General features: G+C 40.1%; 1 protein-coding gene across 4 annotated transcripts in view; it reads left to right on the plus strand.

The window, feature by feature from the left end:
- PRKAR1B (protein kinase cAMP-dependent type I regulatory subunit beta) overlaps positions 1 to 22,303 on the plus strand; it is a 101,289-nt gene that overhangs the window by 69,120 nt on the left and 9,866 nt on the right. For all 4 annotated transcript variants that reach the window (XM_048062769.2, XM_048062764.2, XM_048062754.2 and 1 more), the window contains exons 8-9: positions 8,131 to 8,191; positions 11,730 to 11,851. In XM_048062769.2, coding sequence (XP_047918726.1) covers positions 8,131 to 8,191; positions 11,730 to 11,851 — 183 coding nt within the window. The remainder of the gene's footprint in view (positions 1 to 8,130; positions 8,192 to 11,729; positions 11,852 to 22,303) is intronic.

Raw genomic sequence — 22,303 nt, forward strand, 5'->3', positions numbered from 1 at the left:
CAGCATAATAAAGGAATGTGCATTTTGAGATCATATATATTTCCAGCAGATGTCATGGGTAACTGAAAAATTAGCAAAAGGATTGAGTAGATTTTACAGTTAAATGATTAGTTCTTAAGCAACAGAGTGTAAGAATGATCTTTATTTATACTTGTGATGACTGCTAAATGTCTGTATGAAACATTACTGTTTTTCAGTCTGTATTTCATGGTCTGGGTTCTGTATCACATAAATGAACACCATGCTGACATCCAGGAGAGTACAGCTGATGGAAATACGCCCCATCCCCAAATGTTCAGTCTGGTAGTTCCAAGACAAGATATACGAATAATGTTGAGAATCATACTGTCTTCTCTCTCTTGTCATTAAGCAGGATGAAATTTTTGAATGCTTCCCAGTGCAGGGAGGCAGTCAGTAGTAAATGAGACCTTTCTTCAAGACATTTCTAAACCATAGGGCAGGAGAACTTCCTAACAGATTTAAGAGGCACTCTGAACTTATTTGTCCCATGTCCTACATGGATGCAATCGAGGGGTGTCTGGTATAATGGGTGCAACGAACCTGCATGCTGCAAGGAAGGATTGAAGGTATAAAGGAGAAGGAATGTAGGTGGAAAATAAATGTCAGCACAAGGCCTATGTTCTTTGGCTTTTTCAAGCATAGCTTTTTATGGCTGCCTTTAACTTTGCTGTTTAGGAATTGAAGCTTAAGATTCACAGGCCTCATAGCCTTGACATAATTTCAGTGTCAGCAATGATGAAAACAGTGGAACCTAACGTCATTCAAACTTGTACGCAGTTCGGGTTTGGTCATGTGTCCGTTACCGTCTGATAGCAGGCTTCAGAAGATGCATATTTGATGCAGAGACAGGATTTTGCTAAAAGGGCTTAAAGTCCAAGGGAAAAAGGCTATGTTCGTAATGCTGGCTTTAGCCATACATATCACTTGAATATCATGCATTTACTTCTGTTTGGCTCTAGTGTAGTGATAACCGCTTTTCAAATTCATGTACAGATTTTGTGAATCGGTGGCCACTGTACCTTACATAGCAAGCTCATCTTCTGCAGTCGATGAGACCTTTAACTTAACGGAACTTCCTTACGTCTTTCTCTCCCTCTTTCTCTTCTTTTTCTTTTTTTTTCTTTACAGTTGGGGCCATTAAAATTCTATTACATTAGATACCCAGAAAGCATAGTTGTCACATTCTCTTATTTAGACAAGAAATATTTCAGGTAGCAAGGTGAATTAATTGATGTAAGTATTAAAAATGTCCCATTTTTAGTGCTGCCCACTGCAAAAGCAATGTACTTCCCCAGACTACATAGATTCTGCCATCCTCTTATTTCTTTGTAGGTGCAGTGTGGATAATTTCTTGGCTGTAGGTGAAATGTCTGTGCATTCATATGAGGCAGGTTACAGTGGCTCCCTGCACATTTCCTCAAGCCCAAGAATTAATTACATCATGTTTCAGTGTCCGCATTTCTTACTTGAAGCTAACTCCACCGTTACTTGGCTGTTTTTGCTGTATTCAGTTTTAAGATGCAGTAGTAGGTGCCTTTCAAGTCTCAGAAAGATTATTTCCTGACATTTAGCCTCTAACCTTATGTTTCTAGAAAGCTGCTGGATATTTTAGATGTAGAAATGCTTCTGCCTTTAAATGAGAAGTAGTAACGCTTAGGATAACTTTTGAAATATATCATTTAAGATGATTCAAAAACTGAGAGGGAGCAGTGTTTTTTTTTTTATTTCCTGTTTGCAAGTACTTTTCCTGTTTGCAAAAAAAAAAAAAAAAAAAAAGAATCAATGACCTTTTTCTCCAAAGACTTTTTTTTGTCTGTAGTCAGATAAAGTCCTTCCATAACCCGTGATGATGTTTTTTCTTTTGTCTGCATTCCTTCCTGGCCATGACCAGCCCCGTTTTTCTCAAGCTAGTGTTGAAATTTTATTCAAGTTGTAAATATTTATTTGTGAATCATGCCTTCAGGTCCACACTTGCCAAAAAGATTTTATCCTGTCATGAGACACTTGACTCTGTACCTCATTTCTCCTTGCAGGCTCTGTTTTGGTTCTTTGCTTCACATTCAGTCAGCTCTGGTTTTTATTTCTGCTTAGTGCCATTTTCCCCACTTAGAAGTCTCATCGATACTGACTGGTTTATGGTATGAATAAAATGTATCTCAGGAGGTTTGTGAGTTTCGGTTTTCCATTTTCCTGGATAGACAAAGCCTGATGCAAAAAGTTCCTGCTGGCTTTTAGTTACAGTTGTCATCCATTTATTACTTTTGCCTGTCCCAAAAGAAGTTTGTTAAAATAGATATATTTCTTTATATTTCATTGTCTCAGCTTAGGTACCCTGGTGGCTTGAGGGTCACATTCAAGTTTGTTTTAGCAGCTGTGATGATTGTAAAAGTTGGGATAGTTCTTTTTGTTAAGATTTGCAGAGAAACTGCTTGGCTTTCACTGCAGTCCTTGACAAAGTATTATACCATGTAATTCATCATACTAGATGGATTACAAAAAACACTTCAACATGTTCCCACCTCAGTACGCTCACAAATTATCTACCCATCTGTGTGTTCCATTTGTTTCATAAAATTATCTGTGCTGAGTTGCGTACTTTTCACACTGTTGCAATTTTTTTTATGTACATATTCTCTGTGTGTGCATCCGCAAACAGAAATTTATGTATGTATTCTATATTTAATTATTTACGTTCTTCTGGGAGAGATGTAAAGGAATTTTTGCCTTAGGATTCTCATCTAATTCAGTTGCTAAAATGTTGCTGCTTTCTTCTTTGCATTTGGGATTCAAGAGCATCACAGAGTGGGGAACATCCCAGGGTAGTACAGTATTTGTATTCTAAATATAGCAAATACCACAAATACCAGAGAAGCAAATGTCTGTATCCCAACATCAGATTGATCCCCCAGACAATTCAGTTCCCAGACTGAGGAAATTCGAAGTATTAATTTCTTGTAATTTCTTCTATAAGAGAGCCTGATTCAGGATAATTTAACTGTCTTATAGTTCCCATGGTCCAAGATACCTGGCCCTGAGAGGGAAGTTGCATTGCATACAATACTTTTTGCCTGTTTGGCAAACTTTGCTCCTAGAAAACAAGTTGTAATATTGGGATATAAGTAATAATAAAGCAAGGTTAGTCAGTTCCTAATGTTATGCCTCATTTTATTTATGCTATTTTGGCTTTGCTTTACCATCTTTTCACAGCTTGAATCTGAGAACAAGTTCTTTAGCAAGTGCCTTTTTCCACTCAGATGAAGTCAAGTCAGAAGGACTTTGTGTTTCATAAAATGTAGATTGCATGACTGCCAAAGCATAAAGCAAATCCAGAGCCTGTATTCTATCTAACATCTGCGCATCATAGCACCAGGACCTTGTGGGTACTGTTTTGATGGCCAGTATTGCATTGTTTCAGTGACTTTTTTTCAGTCTCCTGTAAGAATGTACACCCTAAGCATTGTTCAATATCAGGTTTACATGGGGATTAACCAGCGCTGGAGCAGTCCAGAAGGCCATTCCGGCGCTTCCTGCCAGCTGCATACCTGCCAGCATTACTCTTTTATTTGAAACTTGAGCCATGCTTTGCCTTTCGGTAGCCATTTGTTTGGCTTCTTACTGAAGGTGGAGATTTCTAGGAAGGGCCCAATCAACTCCAGCCAGCCCATCTGCACAGCTGAAAAAAAGGGAGCAAGAAAGAAGACAGTAAGAGTGCTGGAGGAACAAAGCAAAGAGGCGAGCAGAGGGGAAGAACGGCAGAGAACGGATTAGAGAAATGGGCAGGAAAAATGGAAGAAAACAGAGGACGTGAAGAAGAGCCAGCTGGAAAATAGATGCGTTAGTCCTGTTCAACAAGACCCACTGTAATCTCTGTGGCATTCATTTTTCAGAGCCTGTGTATTGCCTAAGCTAAGGCCAGTGCTTGCTATGTTAAATGGCCCTAAAAATGGCTTTGAGCTCTTTTCTGGGTGGATTTGGCAAATGCAGGTGATCTCGTTTCTCTGTGACTGTTTCGGGGAGGAGCACTGCAGATTAGAATACTAATGACTCTTCATAATTAGTGAGAACCACCGTCTTTAGGAAGATGAGGTTGTGCCTGACAGCTCAGAATTGGGGAGAAAGTGAACAAAGGAAAGTGGGGAGAGGGAGAAGCAGTGACTATTGAAATAAGAAGATATTAATAGGTTAGAAAAAGCAGAAGTAATAAAGACTTTTTAGAACATGCCATCAAGAACCCTGCCAGTACAGAATTATTCATGTACATTTACTATTGTTTTTATCTGGCTCGAGCAGTAAGATTTCTGCTGCTTCCCTTGGGGAGCTTTTCTGCAAGAGAATAAATCTGAAGTTGGGAAAACTTCTTTGATATTCATCTTAAATTAGATTTTCTTGATTTTCCCCTATTACTTTGAGTTATGTCAAATTATGCTGTATTAAAATGTCCTATCTTTCTGTCATATATCTGTAGGTGATTATCACTATCTGCTTAAAAACTTTAGAACCATGCATGCTAACTATGAGAATAGTTTACCTATGATCCCAGTGCTGAGCTAACCTATACAGGCTGAATTTGTTTTGCTCCTTCCTTATCAGCTCTCCCCAAGTGTTTTAGCGGTTCTTCAGGCTTGGTTCAGCTTTGGAGCACTTTTGTGGAGAAGAGGTACCCACGCAGAGTGTAACACACCAGGCGCAGTCACATCAGAGCCATGGAGATGGGACTTCATTCCTGAATGATGTCTTTGGGTATACAGACCAAACTAGCCTTGTTGCAGGATGATGTTGCAAACCAGGTTCTCCTCTACTATCTGTCAATCTCTTTCAGCTTTACTGTGTTCCAGTTTTCTTCCCTTCCTCAAATATCTGTGTTTTGGAGCTCTTTTCCTTTGTATTTTTAAGCTATATTTTCTGAACAGAAGCTCATTCTGTTATTTTTTGCTTCCATTTCTAATGTCTCTAGATCCACTCTTGTTATTTTCCTCTCCTGGGAAGCATTCATGTTATCTCTTAGTCTGCAGATATTATTACTGTCTGATTTGTAGGTGCTTCTAGAATAACCATGAAAATACTGCATAAGATCAGACTTAGCACATATCCCAATGAGATTGCTGGTTCACACTTCTACAGAGACTACTTGAAGGGTAATAGAAGAGGTTACGTGGTATTCATACTCCTGGCCTCATGGGTACAGTGGCTAGACCAAATGAAGCAAGTATAAAAGGGAAATCAGGAGTTAGGTAACACTGCATGCATGGTGGGGAATGAGAGGGTAATATTGGGCTGATGGAGGAAGGTGAGAAAGTAGGCAGTCAGCGTGTTCTCCCTGTTACATGGGGAGGAAAGAAGATCAATACCAATGGCAATAAGAACATGCTTTGATTTCTTATAAGAATTCTACTGCTGTTTTTTTCTTTTTTTTTTTTTCTTTTTAGCTTATATTAGTGTTCTCCCAAAATCTCTTCCCCTCATGCTTATGAAAGCTTGAGCAGGAAAACACACACAAGCAAAAATAAAGCGATGTTCTGGCCCCTGCTCGAGCGTGAGCTAGACATCTTCCTTCTGGAAGAGGAATTAGGATCCAGTTGTGCTGACTGGGAACCAGCCTCATGCTATGCAAATTGCAGAGATGCATTGCATGCCTGGCACAGTGAGATGAAACTCAGCTATCAGGTGGCTCCTGGGAACCTGGAGGCTGTTGTTTGTCTCCTTAAGGAGAGATGGAGGTTTGGAAGGAGCCATTCTGCAGGCTGAATTGTGAGCCATTAGTTGGATCACCTTGGATTTCACTGCATATGCTGGGAAATAGGATTTTAAAGTCTCACCCACTAGTTCTTCAACAGGCTTTGTTCTCCCTTATCTATGTCAGTGGTATCATTTAGAGACATGGGATGTTTAAGTTATACATGAAGAGGAGTCCCAATTGTAGTTGAGGTTTGAGATAATGAATACACAATACAGATAATACCACAATACAGGTAATGGTAATAGCACATTCAATTAGTTCTTTCCCCTTCTATTTTGCTTATGCACTTCTCTTCATGGTGAATTGTGCACCTCAGCTCTTAGTTTAGCCAAGAGCTAACACACCCATCGTCCTGCAGGAAGTGATGGGCTCTTGCCCTCCGGGCCAGCCGGGATGCCAGCAGTTCCTACCTTCCTGGGTCTTGTCTGCATCTCTAAATACTCAAAGCTGTGGTCAGGCGGCACTTATGGCTGCTGATTACTGCTTCTTAAAATTCATCTGTGTCCACAGTCATTTTAAAAGCATTTTCCACATCTGTCCCTGGGTGCCCCGGCCCATCGCACTAAACCACCAATCTGGTTTTCCACAGCTGTCAATTTTGCTGGTCTAGTTTCCACTCGATTGTAGGGAGGAAAGCAACAACTGTGCAGTGTCCAGTTTTCCATTCTTTGTCTCATGGTGAGCTGTCAGGATTTGGCGTGGTTTGCAGAGCCTCCCCTGTTTGAAGTTCATTTTTTTCTTTTTGGCACTTCAAATGCTCCAGGGGCCTCTGAGGTTGAGAACCAGGTTTGTCAGACAGAGAGGTCAGACAAGGGTTAGTGATGCTATCTCTGAGAGGCCAGCTGTCAGCACCACGCTCGGAAATTATGAAAGGGGTGCAAAGGAGGGAGACCTTGGTGGCTGCTGCTGATCCACAGAGACCTGGGAGGAGCAGCAGCTTCTGACGGTGCCGAGGCTGTTTTGGAGCAGAGGTGGCCCAGGAGAAGAGAGCACCCGGCAGTGTCTGCTGATGCTCATGCTAGAAGCTGGAGCCACGGCCTGCTGAATTTGGTGGAAGAAGTCCCTTTTCTTTTGGTTGTTGGACCAGGCCCCACCTGAACAGTGCGTGTAGGAAGAGGGACAATGCTAACTGCTTAGCTATATCACTGTGCTTGAATCCACTGGCCTTTCCCAAGTATTTCTGAATGCTTTAATGGCAACAGGTGAAATGTTTCTTTTAATTTTCCTTTGTATATCCTCACTTTCTCTGCTTCCAGCACTTACCAGTGCTCCCTTTGAGAAGGAGGAGTAGAGAAGTGTCTTTTTCTGTAGCAGACACTGACATTTGATTTTTTCTTTCTGGCCTGTGAATGAATGCCATCTTCATTTCCTTTTCCTTCAGAAGATGAGCACCATCATCTTTATGCTGTTCTCCTGCTTTGTAGATTTGACTAGCAGGCACAAGACAACCTTCAACATCTACTAAGAATTTATCCAGACAGAAATGATGTGGGCTGTCATATGGCAGAGTAAACTATAGGGTAGCAAGGAAGACCCTGGAATTCCTCTTTGGTACCTGGGAAGGGTTTCTTTTCCAGTCGCTTGTGTCCCTGAAGGAGTTATAGATTAATTAATATTTTTTGTCTTGGTAAAGTTGCATTGTGTTTATTTATAACTGAATCTCTGACAATAATGTTTTCTGGAATGACTGCTTAAGAGTGCCTTTCTGTGGTGATCAGACTTCACGTAAGCATAAGTTTTCTCAGTAATTTGTCACATAAAAAGTCTTACTAAATTGGGAATGACTGTGCTGGTGGCTGCACATACATTGATGGATTGTCTGCTTCAACACACTTAAATCTTGTTAAAAAATAATATGAATAGGTTGCTCAGCTGTAGCAATACATACAACATTGTACAAGATAAAAACAAAGGCTTGCACACAAACACTCCTGTCACGAAAGAGGTTCTGACCTAAAACAGTGGGACCCATGAGGGGGCATTTTATGTTTTATCCTACTTTGTAAATTCCCTTCTAGTAGGGCCTCATTGGTAACAAGATACATATTGAATTAGCTAAACAGTTAATTGATGAAGCTCTGGCTTTAAATGAGTGCCTGTAAATAATGGATACAATACACCCTTGGTGTCCAGTAACACCAGTGAAGTCAGTGAAATTACACCAGGGTTGAATTTGATTCCTTCTGTCTTTGCTTATCAGGAATACAACTTGCCCAGACATTTTATGGGGAAATGTTTGCCTTAGGCTGTTTATACTGGCTATGCTTAAGATTTGGAAGGGGAGGGAAAAAAAAAAAAGCAGCTGTAGGAAGAAAACACAAAAATACTTTGTGTAATGTCCTACCTTCTTTTTCTCTCTCCTTTAATAACAGGGCAGCACACTGAGAAAGCGGAAGATGTATGAAGAATTCCTGAGCAAGGTCTCCATTTTGGGTCAGTTGCCCTTTGGACTTGTGTGTTAGTTCCTCTGTTAGACATGCTGGCTGAATGAATTTTGGTCTTCGATGGCCATGGTGGTCAAACAGGAGATCTCATAGTTGCATCATTTCCTAAGGAAAGAAAGTGTAAAGGGCCCTTTTTTAGGACTTGTTTTTCTCATTCTTTAATAAGCACTGAGCATTTATGTTAAGGGCAAATCTTTCCTTAAATATGCCAACAGGCATGCACTTGTAACCTTTCAGTAGCTGCTGTTACTGAACTGCATATAGATAGAAGAAAAAGCAGTACAGAGTTATGAATTTATCGTAAAGTCTAGTTACATCCTTTCAGGTGACAGGTGAGAAGCTTTTTCCTGCAAGAATACTGTATTTATGTGCACTAAGCAAACTACCCTCACAAATCAAAATGGACTGATTTTTTTTCTTCTGTCTTTTACAGCCTCTGTCTCACATTCTTAAAACATCTGTTTAGCTTCTTGTCCTTGGATTTTGTTTCCCTTTGATTAATGTGATAGCCACAAAATTCGGACATGTTCTTGATGGCCTTCAGTAGGAAAAACAACAAACCCATAATGCCTGACCAATCAATCACCATTAGGAGAACAAAACTTATAATAACGAGGACAGTGTCAGACAGTACAATGAAACGTTGATTCTGTAGGAGAGCCATCATGTTTCTACTAGGGCTATTTTGAAAAAAACAGTTGAGGATTAATTTCCTATATAATTAAAGTACTTGTATTACTGTTTAAACACTTTATTTCATGTTTATTGTATTCCTCTATGATTTGAGCTTGGGTACCTGAAATATGAGAGAGTCTTGATGAAAATAGATTTGAACTTTTGAGAGGTTCTATGCATGAAATTTTCAATTATATTTGTGTGCTTAAAGTAAGGCCAAGTGTATTACTCACTTATTAATGAAGTTTTCATCATTTAAATGCTTTCTTTTATGCTTAATTTAAATCTTTCTAAATTAAAAGCTTAAATTATACTAAATTACAATGAGTATTTAAAGAAAAAAAACATCTCTGCACCTGTACTAATAGGAAGCAATTACAACAATGAGACATCTCAAAACAATTTCAGAGTAGAAAGGTTATTCAAAGATGCGCTTCCTTAAACATGCGGTTTGCCATATAATTGTATCCTAGTTTGTAGTATGGTTCTTCAATCTCAGTAAAAAATGGGTAAGGACTTCAAGATTTGAACCTTTTTTAAGTACAGAAAAGCACCGGACAAAATAACACATCATTTCAGGATCTGTGAGAATTCAGGTGAAGTGTTTAAGGATCTATTTCACATGTCTAAATAGTAGGTGACAGCTGGAAAACTGCAAAGTATTTTAGAAATCTCAACACAGTACTGGGAAGTCAACTTCACCTCATGCATTATTGTGGTCAGAACTTGGCGATTTCTCACTGGAAAAACCTCTACCTGCTTCATACACATATTTTTCAAGGCTTAGTGTCTGTAACTAGGTATATAATTATAAGAATATATATATTTTTAAATCTTAAGGATTTTTTAGATTATCAGTAGCTGCTTATCTAAGGAGATACAACTACTCCATTTAAATCTTTTCTCCAGCTTTTAATTAAATGTAAAGCCGTGAATTTGTATGTACCTTTTAGAAATTAAAAAAAAAGGTCTACTTTATTTGATGTTTGAATTTAACACTGCAACTAAAACTTTAAGAGTTTTATCATGTACAAACTTCTATATCATACTCTGTTTGCAGGAACCATTAACCAATGTATTTGTAGTGGTACAATTCCTTTGGACAAAAGAGAGACACTTCGTGACTAGAGCTGGAATTAGCTTTGAATTTTTCATAAAGGCAACTGAAGAAAAAGTTTAAAGGGACTCTTTCTTTTCATTGTTAATTGCTGAGTTCTTTCTCAAAAAAAAAAAAAAGAAAAAGAAAAAGCCTACTCTAGTCTGTATGAAAGAGTTTTATGCTTATTTTTAGTCAGACAGAGCACTTTTGAATGTTGCATTGACAATGTGAGCTCGGACTTTGATATTAATGCTTCTACAGCAAAGACCATAAATATACCAGGAAAGTGCATTAGTGATTATAAGTGGAAAAAATATTAGGAATAATTGTTTCTCAAAGTGCAACAGGAAGTGCGTAAAAATATGAAGAGAGATGTATGTGTGTCCAGCAACTGATTTGATGACTGTCCAGCAAAATTTACCTTTTGTGCATTTTCCACGTTGGTCTGGCTTTGTCGGGCCCAGTCTGCTCTTCTGAGCTCAGCCAGAAGGCTTTTTCGATTTTAGAGAACAACTCTTTCACCTTCCCACAATACTTCTATGCAATATATTGAACAAAATGGGAAAGACAGAGTCTGAGCAAACAACTTAAACCTAGCCTTGTTGTCAGAAGGCATATCTTGACTTAAATTGTTTGGCGATTCGCAATGAGATGAGTAAGAATCAACAGAAATTTAGTAAATGAATTTTAGCCCAACTCTTTAAGGCTGTGGTGGTTATATCATTGTGTTATCTGTTTCTTTTAATAACTTTTAAGCCTGTTGCTTTTCTCAGTCACATCTGATAGAAAGACAGAAGTTCAAATACAATTCATTGGCTTGAATTCTCGTGCAAACAGGCAGAAGAGAGAGACACAGATGAGCATCCTTCTTCTCCCCAAGGGCAGAGCAGGTAGAATTCATCCCTTAGCAAAGGCACTGGGAGGAAGCCAGCAGGTCAGTGAGTAGCCCTGAACCAGCCACTATGCAGACTGTCTTTTGCCAGGCAGGTATCACAGGGGATTTATGGCAGCTGCAGGTAGGTGATAAGAACACAAAGGGGCAGGAGCCAGGCTTTATGAGTTCTTTTACTCATAAAATAGACTGTTAATATTTTCTTATTGAAGTTTACTTTGAAGTTTTTTTTTCTCTCTAAGTGGCATAAGGAAAAGAAAAACAGCTCTTGCACTTTTGTGTGCATTCCCAATGGCCAAAACTGCAAATGAAACAGAGGTGCAACTTTACAGAGCTATACCTGATTCCACTGCCACTGTGCTAACTTGGACTTGCTATTGGTGTCGATAGTTCCTGATCTCACTCACGGGGAAAGAGTCTTCTTTTGGATTAGCACCTTTGCAGTGCTTATTAAGAAGGCCATCAGTAACCATCTGAGAGCAACTCTGATGAAAAAACAGCATGACTTGTTCTGGTATCTGGGTTTCGATGTGGTAAGAGAGGATCTCAGTAGTATCTCACAACAGCTAGGCTGCTCCAGTGCACTGCAGCATCTGGGCAGTGCAGATCAGACCACAGACTTGGGGAACTGTCAACTTGTCCTGTCCAACTTTTAAGATTATTATCTGGGTGATTATGAAAGTCTAAGGCACAATGAATAAATTCATTTTCTCAATTTGAAGTTCGTGCAAAGCGCGTGGATGAGAGAAATGTTTCTTTTGTAACAAAACCAGGCATATCGGAGCTGTCAGTTTAGATATGAATCTTCAGCCAAAGTAAGAATCTTTTTATAATAAAGTTTTATGATCTTCAATACTTTAGAGTCCCTGGACAAATGGGAGCGGCTGACAGTGGCTGATGCACTGGAACCTGTCCAGTTTGAAGATGGAGAAAAAATTGTTGTGCAGGGAGAGCCTGGTGACGACTTTTTCATTATTACAGAGGTAAGTTTGGCATCCTGATAAAACTCTGTCTTTTCCTGGTAAAGATTAAGACTTATTATTAAAGACATTTGGTTTCAGTTTAATCTCTTGCTTCAGCAAGATGAACTAATTCCACTCAAACCAGGAGAATTACTCAAAATTCGTATGAATTCAGACACCAGTTTTGTGGAAATACCTTACATGAGTGGAGGAGGACATTCCCTAGTTTCCAGGAAAATGTAAGACATGGAGTTTTGAGATGTGTCTAGTGGCTGTACTGTTTGAAGGTTTCTTTTCTACTTAATTTTGCTTTTGTTCCAGATTGCCAGTACTTTAACAAGGCTGGCCAGGCACACAGTGCATTGATCTTTGTTCCCAAAGGGACTTACAGGGGAAATCACGATGAACATCTGTAGAATGGAGCAGGAGACCTGATCTGAAAATAGATAATTTGTTCTTTGTTTTGCCTTAAATTCAGTCCAAATGGCTGAGCCATTTTCTTGTTTACTCTCACACAAGCAGACAGATCTGTCAGGCAGCTGAAAATACTGACATCTTTTTGGGAGATTATCTGACACTTCAGTTTCACTGTTTCACTTCTGCAAACAGATGCTGATGGGATTTTTCCTCCCTCTCTGACATAAATATTTGGGTCTTCAATATCTCACACAAATACTTAGACACTGTGATGTAACAAGTTATAAAAAGGTATTAGAGAGACTCAGATTAAGGCTAACAAGCCAGCGTTAGGATATGACTGTGTACGTATTGAAGTAGGAGTTTGGGGCATGGTTTTCAGTGCCAGCTGTGAGCGTTCATACCCAGATATATAGACTGGGAGTGGCTGATGTATGTCCTTGTGGTGACAGTTCAAATGCACATCTCAGGCCAGATGTTACATGACCAGCAACAAGGCAGTGATGGCAGCACAAGGGGTGCTGGTAATCTGAATTCCTACCAGTGGGAGATGGGTTAGATGGATGTAATGAAACTGGTGTCATTGTGTTGCCTTGGGAGGTAGTTGTATGTACACAGAATGCGTCTCTGGTTCCATCAGACTGCTGCGTTGTGATGTGATTTTAGGAGGAAAGAAACCATGCCCCACACAAACGGTAAAGGGCTTGTACAGCATCCATTCCAAATGGCTTAGAGGCCAACAGGTTTTCCTTTGCTTGCTACTTATCTGTGAATTTTTGAACAGTTGCCTCTATCCAAGGCAGCCAAAATTTGGTTCATAATCAATATATGATACTTAAAATTCCATTCTTTCTTCCCTCTTGAGTGTTGGATGCTGGTGCTGAAATACATATTTGATTTATGAACATAGTTTCTCTTCTGAAATAACTGCACCTGCATAGTGCACAGCTACACACTTGAGGAACTTTAACTGTGATGAGCCTTCAAATCAATAGTGTGAGAATAAAACCAGACTAGATACTAGATAGGGATTTTTTTCATTAATGATTTTTTTATTATACAAGAAAAATATAGGAAATAATTTGCTCCTTTAGAAATATGGGATTTTTATTCCTACGAGAGTTACTAGGTGTCTTGTTATTCCTTGCAGCAGCATGAGACTAGGAAAACCTGATTTTCTTAGCCATCAAAACCCATGTGGAAAATTGGCAGCTTGCTAAAGAACTACTGAGGGCCATTATTTTCTCCTTCTAGAAGGAACAGCTGTTAAGACTTGAATGGGTAGAAAAGTATTAGCACTGTGTACTGTGTAATCATAAAGTATCTGCTCACCTCAGCCATCCACTATAAATCTAGCATAGTTTCTTACTTTAGAAATTGCCTGTATTTTTCTACATTAAAGAATGAACATCCAGTATCAATTATTTCTTGTGCTGCAGTAGTATTTTTGCCTGCTCACATATAGTTTAAGGTTTATATTTTAAACCTGATTTGACAGGAGTTTGCATCTTTGATGTTCAATTTGTCTGCAGGATTGCTGATGAAGCCACCAGGAATACTTTATTCCACAAACTTTGGTTGAAATTAATTTTGGCTGGTTTGTTGTCACAACATGTTGAAAAGTCATTAGCTTCTTTCATATATTTATTGATGTTTGTGGCCTTATAATCCAGAACACTACAAATATAGCTAATTTGTTTGGCTGCTACGTGTGCAGAAACCATTTCATATGTCACCAGAATGCAGCTTCCTTTGGAGTACAGTATGTCCAGTAGTACAAAGCTGAACTTTCCCACAGAATTTTTGGGCAGGATTCTTATTTGTTATAAAACGTGGTTATTCATGACATGCCTTAAACAAATCAGTTACCAATTTGTAAGCCTGTAGTGCAACTAGAGAGATCACCAGCATCACAAATACAGGTTCCGAGTGGGATCTTGTGACTCCTATCATAAAAGGTTCTCAAAGACACCCAGGACTCACAGATTTTAAATTGTTAGCACAGTTTTCTGCGAACTTCGTAAATTGCTTATTTGTGGTTAGCCTGCAATGCTGCCTTCCTCTGCGACATCCTATGGGATGCTATCTTTTAAGTATACTGGTTCTGCAGGAGGAAACAGCCTACAAGTGAACTGGCACATTCAGGCAGACTGAAGTGCAACCATTAAACACCTTTTTTAAAGGGAGACTTCCAGATTGATCAGAAAAGCAGCTCCTGATTTAAACGAGGAATATCATCCTGGTTAGTACGGATAAGAGTATTTAGTTTCCCCTTTCTATCAAACAAGCAGATTAACCTTTTCCCTTTTTTTCTTAGTATAACCTTTTTCATGGCTTTCTGTACAGCATCTGCCTCCAGTGTTGCGCAGATCATGGTAGGGTGCAGGCTGTTTGAGTTGCAGGCTGTATGCATGAAAATGCTACGTGGAGGCAAAGGCTGCAGCATGAGCTCAGCCAAATTATTAGAATAACACAAAATACGCATGGGGAAGAGCCACAGGAAACCAGGCTTGTAAAGTCCACTGCTCACAGTGCTGTTTGTGGTCATTTTTTGTTAAAAATCCGATGAGAAGAGTATTACCCTGAGATTTTTTTAAGGACTGCAAGATTTTTTCTGCCATGCTGAGTCTTCACAGGCAGCAGTAAGATGTTTACCAGTAAGTTGGCTGGGTGTTTTTTCATTCAAATGTTAAGCAGCCTTCAACAAGATTTAGTTTAAATATTTAAAGGCTGCTATTTTTTCCAGTGATAGAATTATTTTAATGTTTATACCATACTCCTTAATTTGAAGATAGGATCAGAAGTGAATGCATGCTTACAAAAGCAAAATAACCACTTTTGTGAGGTTGATTTACTGCACTTGAAACTGGTAATTAAGAAAAGAAAAAAGAAGCAGCCCTGCAGTTTCTGTATTTTCAGATATTTCCAGGTTTTATTTTCCCACTATGCTTTTCACACAACAAACTCGGGCTTTCCCAGACCAGACAGATGTGGAATGTATCTGTTGGATTCCAAGGTCATGGAATTATCCCATATGAGATTCCTGGCACAGAGGTGAAAAACTTTAAGCACCATGAAACAATTGTTGCCATAAAGAATTATATTTTGGCAAGCGTAAATCATAACAGATGTACAGTTTCTAACAAATACATTTGCAGTTGTATTGTACACTGCCACACTGTGTAACCAACGGTAGGGAGGATTTATTCATCTGACTTCAGATAAAGCAAATATTTTTAGCTAGCATTTTAAAGTGGTAGCTTGCAAAGGCATGTGAGCTTTGCAGAGTTAAATATCCCAGAAAATGTTACGTCCCTTTAAATGAAATGCCATTTGAACTAGGGCTGATTTTTTTCCCCAACTCGTGTTTTGCCACTGACTTCAGTTCGAGCAGCAGCTCAGACTAGTGTGGTAGTTCTATGAAACTGGAAAGAACCGAGTTTTTTGCTGTTGTCTAGGTTACTGAACAAGGTAGTGACAATAGTATTAAAAATAGAGGTTAGGATCATGTACCATTCTATAACTTCAGCTTCAAACTTGGCTTGGTGGCACTGCACCTCGGAGAAAAGTCCATAATGCAGCTAGCAAAAATGCTGGGATCTGCAGCCGTGAAGTGCCCTGCTGGGTTTTCCAGCTCCCACCCCTCCCTGTGTCAGATCACTTGGATCTACTTCTCACTGCTAAGCACCATATACGACACACAGTTATTGTCATGGGACTCCGCTGAATGTGCTCGGGGAGTCTTTTAATATCAGTTGCATTCTGAGAGCTCACTGTGCCTGACTGGTTGCTGAAGTGCTGCCAGATGGCCCCAATTCTCCAAAAAGTTTGACATGGCTTAAGGAAAATGCACACACGGATGCAAACGTGTGCAGGTGTGGGAGGGGAAAACAGCAAAATTGTTATGATAATGCCCCGCTGTGCCCATGGAGGACAGCTTGTAACTGTCCTTTAAATGTGCTGTCCGTAGCCTGTCATCTCCTCAGAGGACAGTTTGGTTTAAGTGGTGCATAAAGCAAAGAAATAAAACTGCATGAGAAGCAAAACATTTCCAATTAATAGCTGGTTGAGCTGCCCAGCAATAACATGCAGCAGCCTAAAAATAAAAGAACTAAAAATAGAAGATAATTGGCAGGAGAAAATTCAAGGAGAAATGGACCCATTGTATCAAGCAGTTTCACATTAGAATTTTTATTTTAAAACATTTTAAAACCTAGTATTTTTAATTGTAGATTAGTGTTAGTGACAGTGGGTAGTTCCAGCCTCCTCTATAAGTCCTTTGTGAAAAGCACTGAAAAAAGGCTTGGGATTTGTGTTCTTTATTGTTTTCCTGGTGGCTAGAAAGGAGGCAGTCAGGGCCTCTGATTTTCAGGCTTACTTGTATTATCAGTGCAGCCTGTGGGCAGACTGTTACCCACCCTGGGCCTCTGTTTCCACATCAGTGGGAGTAATCCTAATGACACTCCATAAAGGTGAGTAAAAGCTTCACGGGAAAATGTATTAAGCATCCACTAGTACTGAAACCAGGGAATGGGAATAGCAAGATTGGAAAATAAGAGAAAATTTTCACTGACAGTGCAGAAATCCTTCCAAAACTAGTGCAGAGAGCTGCCTGACTGGTAGAAATCAGTGAAATGGATTGCTAATAATTATTGATCCAGCCAAGAGTAGTGCTGATCACATTCAAAACAGCGCTGTGATTCCTGGGGGAGCTGCTAGTTGTCATGCTGCTGTTGACATTTCAAGTCAGGGCCACTAACTGGCTCCAGTCTGGGCAGGATCCACTGTGAGTTATTGTGACTGCTGAAAGCATGCTTGAGATACTGTCCTGTAGGTGAAATCAGTGTTTCCAACCCTGCTGACAGTCTTGGCATGCTGTGGAGGGCCTCTGCACAAAAACAGTTCAAAGCCTTGTTAGGTGGAACAGTGTTTGTAAACTCTTTGTAGCATGGTAACGTGACGGAGCGGAGGAAGATCCTTGGGCTAGCTAGGAAGGGCACTCTGCTCCTTACAGAATTGGGCCTTTTTGTAGGAAAAGTAGACTTGAGTCTTAAATTGCACAAGAAGCATCTGAAGATTTATGATTTAAAAGCTCTTCAAGGAAGAAAAGAAAGAAAGAAAGAAAGAAAGAAAGAAAGAAAAAAGAAAAATAATAGCCCAATTGTTTCCTGCTTTAAATTGTTGCTCTTTGACATTCTAACCCAAGAGAGACCCCTTTGGCAACTACCCCTACAACAGGCAGGAGAACTACAAAGTAAACTTCTTCCGTATGGTTAATGAAGTCACTGCCTTAGGCACACTCTGCTATCACACCTGATAATCTCTTTAAAAACACAGTGTGATTAATTATTAATTAGGAAGATGAATGTTGTCTAGAAAAGGAGTTTCAAAGGCTACAATCCGAATTGCTTAGTGTTACCAGGATTTTGTTGATACCAGGTATGTTTGTTAAAGGCAGTCTGCAGCAGCTCCTAATACGCCTCATAAACAAAATATACCTACTAAGCAGAGCCAGCAGTCACTGAGGGCTCTGTTCTTTGCTTATTTTCATCTGTGGAGACATTGTTTTCTGTAGAGCTCTTACAGGAACGGTAGACTCAATTTTGTTGATATCACCTGGCTGTGCTCAAACAATAGCGCTTCCATTGGCCCTGCATCAAAGTTGATCGGCGTTCAGGATGGCATTTTTAATGGCCAGCTGATGTCAAAGATAAAAAGGTAGGTGTGCGATTGGGTGCCATCCTGCCTGGGGATGGAGGTGATGTGTTTTGCTGTGTCAGAGTGACTGAAATGCTCGCTTAGTTCATCTCTGGTTGGATTTGCTTTAAATTTGACTTCTGTGAGCAGTGGATCAGGCTGCATATATATGCAGTCTTGAGTGTATCCTTATCTCTCCTCTGTTAGAAAGGGCCAAAATTTCATAGTAAGCATCTGGCTGCTCCACTTCTTGCTCCCACCAGCAATGGGAGGACCTGTCAGTGACTGCAGCTTTTGGTCCTTCCAACTCTTTCTCTAGCCCCAGTAATAACCATGGCAATGCAGGCACCTCCTGTAAATTCTGCAAAATCTGAAACCACAGAAGTGATGTATGCTGGATCATTTTCTTAACATTTTTGTGAGATTTCAGATTAGCCAATATTTCTAGTCTATTTTAGAACTTTGCAGATTTTGTTCCTCATTTGTGGCAGAAACCAGGACAACTGTATGTAAATTCTCTGAGTTGCTATGAACCCAGAGATTGGAGAATAATGTATAATAGTTTAAAAATGTATGGTTAAAAAAGTACTGTCAAACCCAGTCATGACTCAATCTCTAGTCCACAGTCAGAATTAAGTCCTTTTGCATCATCGTTCTCCAACCCCATTCAGTTTAGTTTTCATATTATAAAAATGAAACATTTTAAAAAGAAGTCTGATGGATAGGAAAACAATGTAAAAGCAGCATCCCCAGCCAACATTTAGTTATGGAAAGAAAATTCTCGCCTGGATTGGCAAATTCATGTGGCTTTCTGTAAGCATATGACCAAATAATTTTGAGAGCCATAACTACTGTGGTATATAATGTATGTAACCTTTTTACCTACTCATTTTATCTTACTTATCTATTGGTCTTACTTGAACATCTCATGAACTTCATGGAGTTGATGCTCGCTACACCTGCGTGATGAGGTGCGTGAAGCAAGCTCCGTGTTACGATCTGAAGCATGGGCACAAGAATTAAGACAGTTCTTCATTCCTGCTGAAAAATATCAGTGGGAATTAGGTGCCTTGAAGGTCTTGGTCTTCTTGCTTTTGCTCACAGAAGGCCTAAGGCAAAGAAGAAATGTGAACTCTGTAGCCAGAATCCCAGGCTGCTGCACCAACTGACTGTTCTTTTTCCTTTACATTAAATTTTACTGCCCCAAAATGATGGGTGCGCTTTTCTACTGCAGCTTATGTGGAAGTCGTTTGCACTTTGTGTTGCTGACTGAAATTTGTTTGTTTCTTCCCTTGTTTTTGTATAATAGTCCTTCATAAATCAAAGGTTGGCAAATAATAAAAACCCAAGATTATTTACTGGCTGAAGGAATATTTGCAGTGTCTTTGGCTACGTAGTTCAAAGGATTTGTCTTCTCTTGGAAAGTAGCCCTAGAACTGCTGATCCTTAGCTGTAAAATAAAAGCCATCCCAGGAATGATGCTATCAGCAGTCCCAAAGGGCTAAAATGGCAGCTGAGGAGTGATATGCTAGTGGTCTTCCAGGACACTGCGACTGAGAACATTGCTTATGCCAGCATCATGAGGTACATGCAGGACTTTCTGTGTTACTCCATCTCACTGGGACACTGGTAAACTTACATCTTAAAGCAAAAACATGAGGAAGAGGCAGTGCAGCAGTCCTGTTCTCAAAGGTTTAAAAGTAGTTTTCATAACCTCTCTTTGCACATACTACACCCGGTGCAAAAAAATGCATATGAATGTTTCCCCAGTTCATTTCTGACATGACAGCTTGTGTAGGAGTCTTCAGTCTCATTCAGTTGTAATTTAAAACATCTGATTTGTAAACCCATAAAATGTAAGTTTTAGCTGGAAATTCAGCCACACCCTGCCCTCTTAGCACTATAGGATATGCGGAAAATGGGAGATGGTTTGCTGCGCAAAGATGTAAAACCCAGTGTTAATAATTGGCAATTTCATGCTTAGTACTTGTGTGCTCCATTTGAATTTTCATAAAAATCAGTGCTAGGTTTTCTTTGTGTTCAGAACCAACTGTGACTTTCTGTGTACGTAACACTTGCTTTAAGGCATGGTTTTGGTTTTGAGTCTTCTCTCTTTAGTCTTGTTCAGTAGAGTCTTGCTACCGTGGAAGTCTGCGGAAGCAGCGGAGGTTCCCAGGTAATGAAATGCCTCTGTGTGAGTATGGAGAGCAGCCCAGGCTGCTTACTCCTTAAGGTTTTCAGGAGATTCTCAAGATCCTTATAAACTCTTTTTGCATTGAAGACTGAGCTCACAAGCCTGGTTTCAAAGTACTTTCTCAACATGACCACGAACATTATGATCTCCATGATAAACTCCCGTTTCCTCTTCCCCCAGTTTACTCCAAGTTTTGCTTCTTGCTCTGAAGCTGTTGCCCTAGCTGGCCACAGCTGCCAGCCCAGCCCTGGTCACAGCATTAGTTATGAGACTTTAATTATGATGTCTGTCTCAGACTTTTGCTTGGTCTGGTTACTTCAGTATCTACAGAATGTTTTCACAAAGAAGCAGATGGTGGTAGGAGTAATTGGGCCGTAAAACAACATTAACAGCTAAAAACGATTTTCACCAGAAAGGATTTCGCGGGCAGGGTGAAGGAGGTTCAGCACTGTTTTCGTGTTTTCTCTCCCTTGCATTCAACACTGCCCATTCTGTAGGTGGTAGCAGGCAGCACTGTCTGCTTCCAGGACATGATAACTGTAAGGTCAGTCACAAATATGAACAGTTGATGAATAACCCATTATAGAGTCACTTTTATGTTGACTCAGTGGACATTTCCTGGCTTCAGAGAGAGTAAAGATAATGGCTAGCTTTGTAGAAAGAAAGAATCTCTAAAATGCAACATTTTTTTTCCTTTGTGACTTTTATTGCTTTGTACGCTGACATGTCAGAGGGAGGAAAACAGTGCATTGTTGCCAATAATCCACAGCGCTTGGCACAGACAGTCTTTAAAATCTGGCACCGGGATGAATATTAATTCAGTTGTTTTCCCACAGAAGCTACTGATTAGTCAAGGCCAAGTATCCCTGAGATGATTCATTAAAACCCAGCATCGGAGCCCACCTTGACTGAGCAGATCTGCTTAGTGTCACCACTGCAGCAGGTGGACTGAATATATAGTAGAAGGGGAAACTAGAATTCTAGAACAGAGTGAAGATAAAAATGCAGATGGACCCCAAAGTCCAGACTGTGGTGCAGCCGCTTCCCAGCTTTCTGCCAGCAGCAGCTGGGCACAAAGCCAGGATAACTAGCCACAGAGGATTACACCCCAGGCAAGGGGCTCCTCCCATGTCTAAGAGCTGCTATCGTCACCCCTGTGTCACCGTCCCCTTGCTCCCAGGCTTCCCAGTGCCAGTTGGCAGCTGGTGATTTGGGAAGGAGGCATGGGACTACCACGGCCCCGAGTCTGGGAGGCTCAGAGGCCACCGTGACATGCCCTGCTCCGCGCTGCTCCCTTGCTTTTTGGACTCTCGATGAAGTCTTGAGGCTCCCAGCACTTGTAGGTGCCTCTGTCGGACTCCTGAGAGATCCTAGCTATGCGTCTAAAGGGCAACATTTTGAGGTCAAAAGACTACAAAGCTTAAAGTTTTGATTTTGAAAAGCCTTTCAACAAAAAAAGTCTTAATGAAAAAAATCCCAATTTTTTAATTCTTTGTGCAAAACCACTGTTTCACCTCCACGCATGAGGCAAAGTACACTTCGTGCAATAGTCTGCTTCTTTTGGTTTTGCACTGTGTTTATTGGTCTCTGCCTGAATCTTGTCTTGTTCCATCTAATAACGTTTCTTTTACTTCAAGGGGAGTACATATAGGTACAGGACAACTTTCATGCAGGCTGCCTTAAAGAAATACTGAAGGGAAAGATTGCCTGAGATACCGCAATAGGAGGATGAACAAAATGATCTAAAAGGCCTTCCCATGTCAAATGTCTACAATTTTAAATAGTAAATGATCAAGGCAAAGGCATTTCCTGGTGATTAATGACTGACTGGGTGTAGTCATGTCTGGGCCTTAACCCTGGCCTCTTGTATATCCCTAGGAAATGCCCTGTGGCTCAGTTGTTTCTGCTGGTTTAAGCTACACTTGGTTTATGATTGATTGTCATTTTTAAAAGTACCTTTATGTTTGTCGCTATTTTGGTGACTGCTCTAGACAGCTTTGTTCCTCTCTCTCGGGTGTGGATGTTATTCCTAAATCAACATAAATGTGCCTAGACAGCAGAAGCAATGGAAGCTTCGATATACGTACGGTAGTCCTATGCAGGTGTGATACAGCTGGTAGACATGGCGAACTGCGTATTGTTTAGTGTCAAGCATGGCTGTAGAG

Source organism: Anser cygnoides, chromosome 15 (genome assembly GCF_040182565.1).
Source record: "Anser cygnoides isolate HZ-2024a breed goose chromosome 15, Taihu_goose_T2T_genome, whole genome shotgun sequence".
NCBI classification, from domain to species: Eukaryota; Metazoa; Chordata; class Aves; order Anseriformes; family Anatidae; genus Anser; species Anser cygnoides.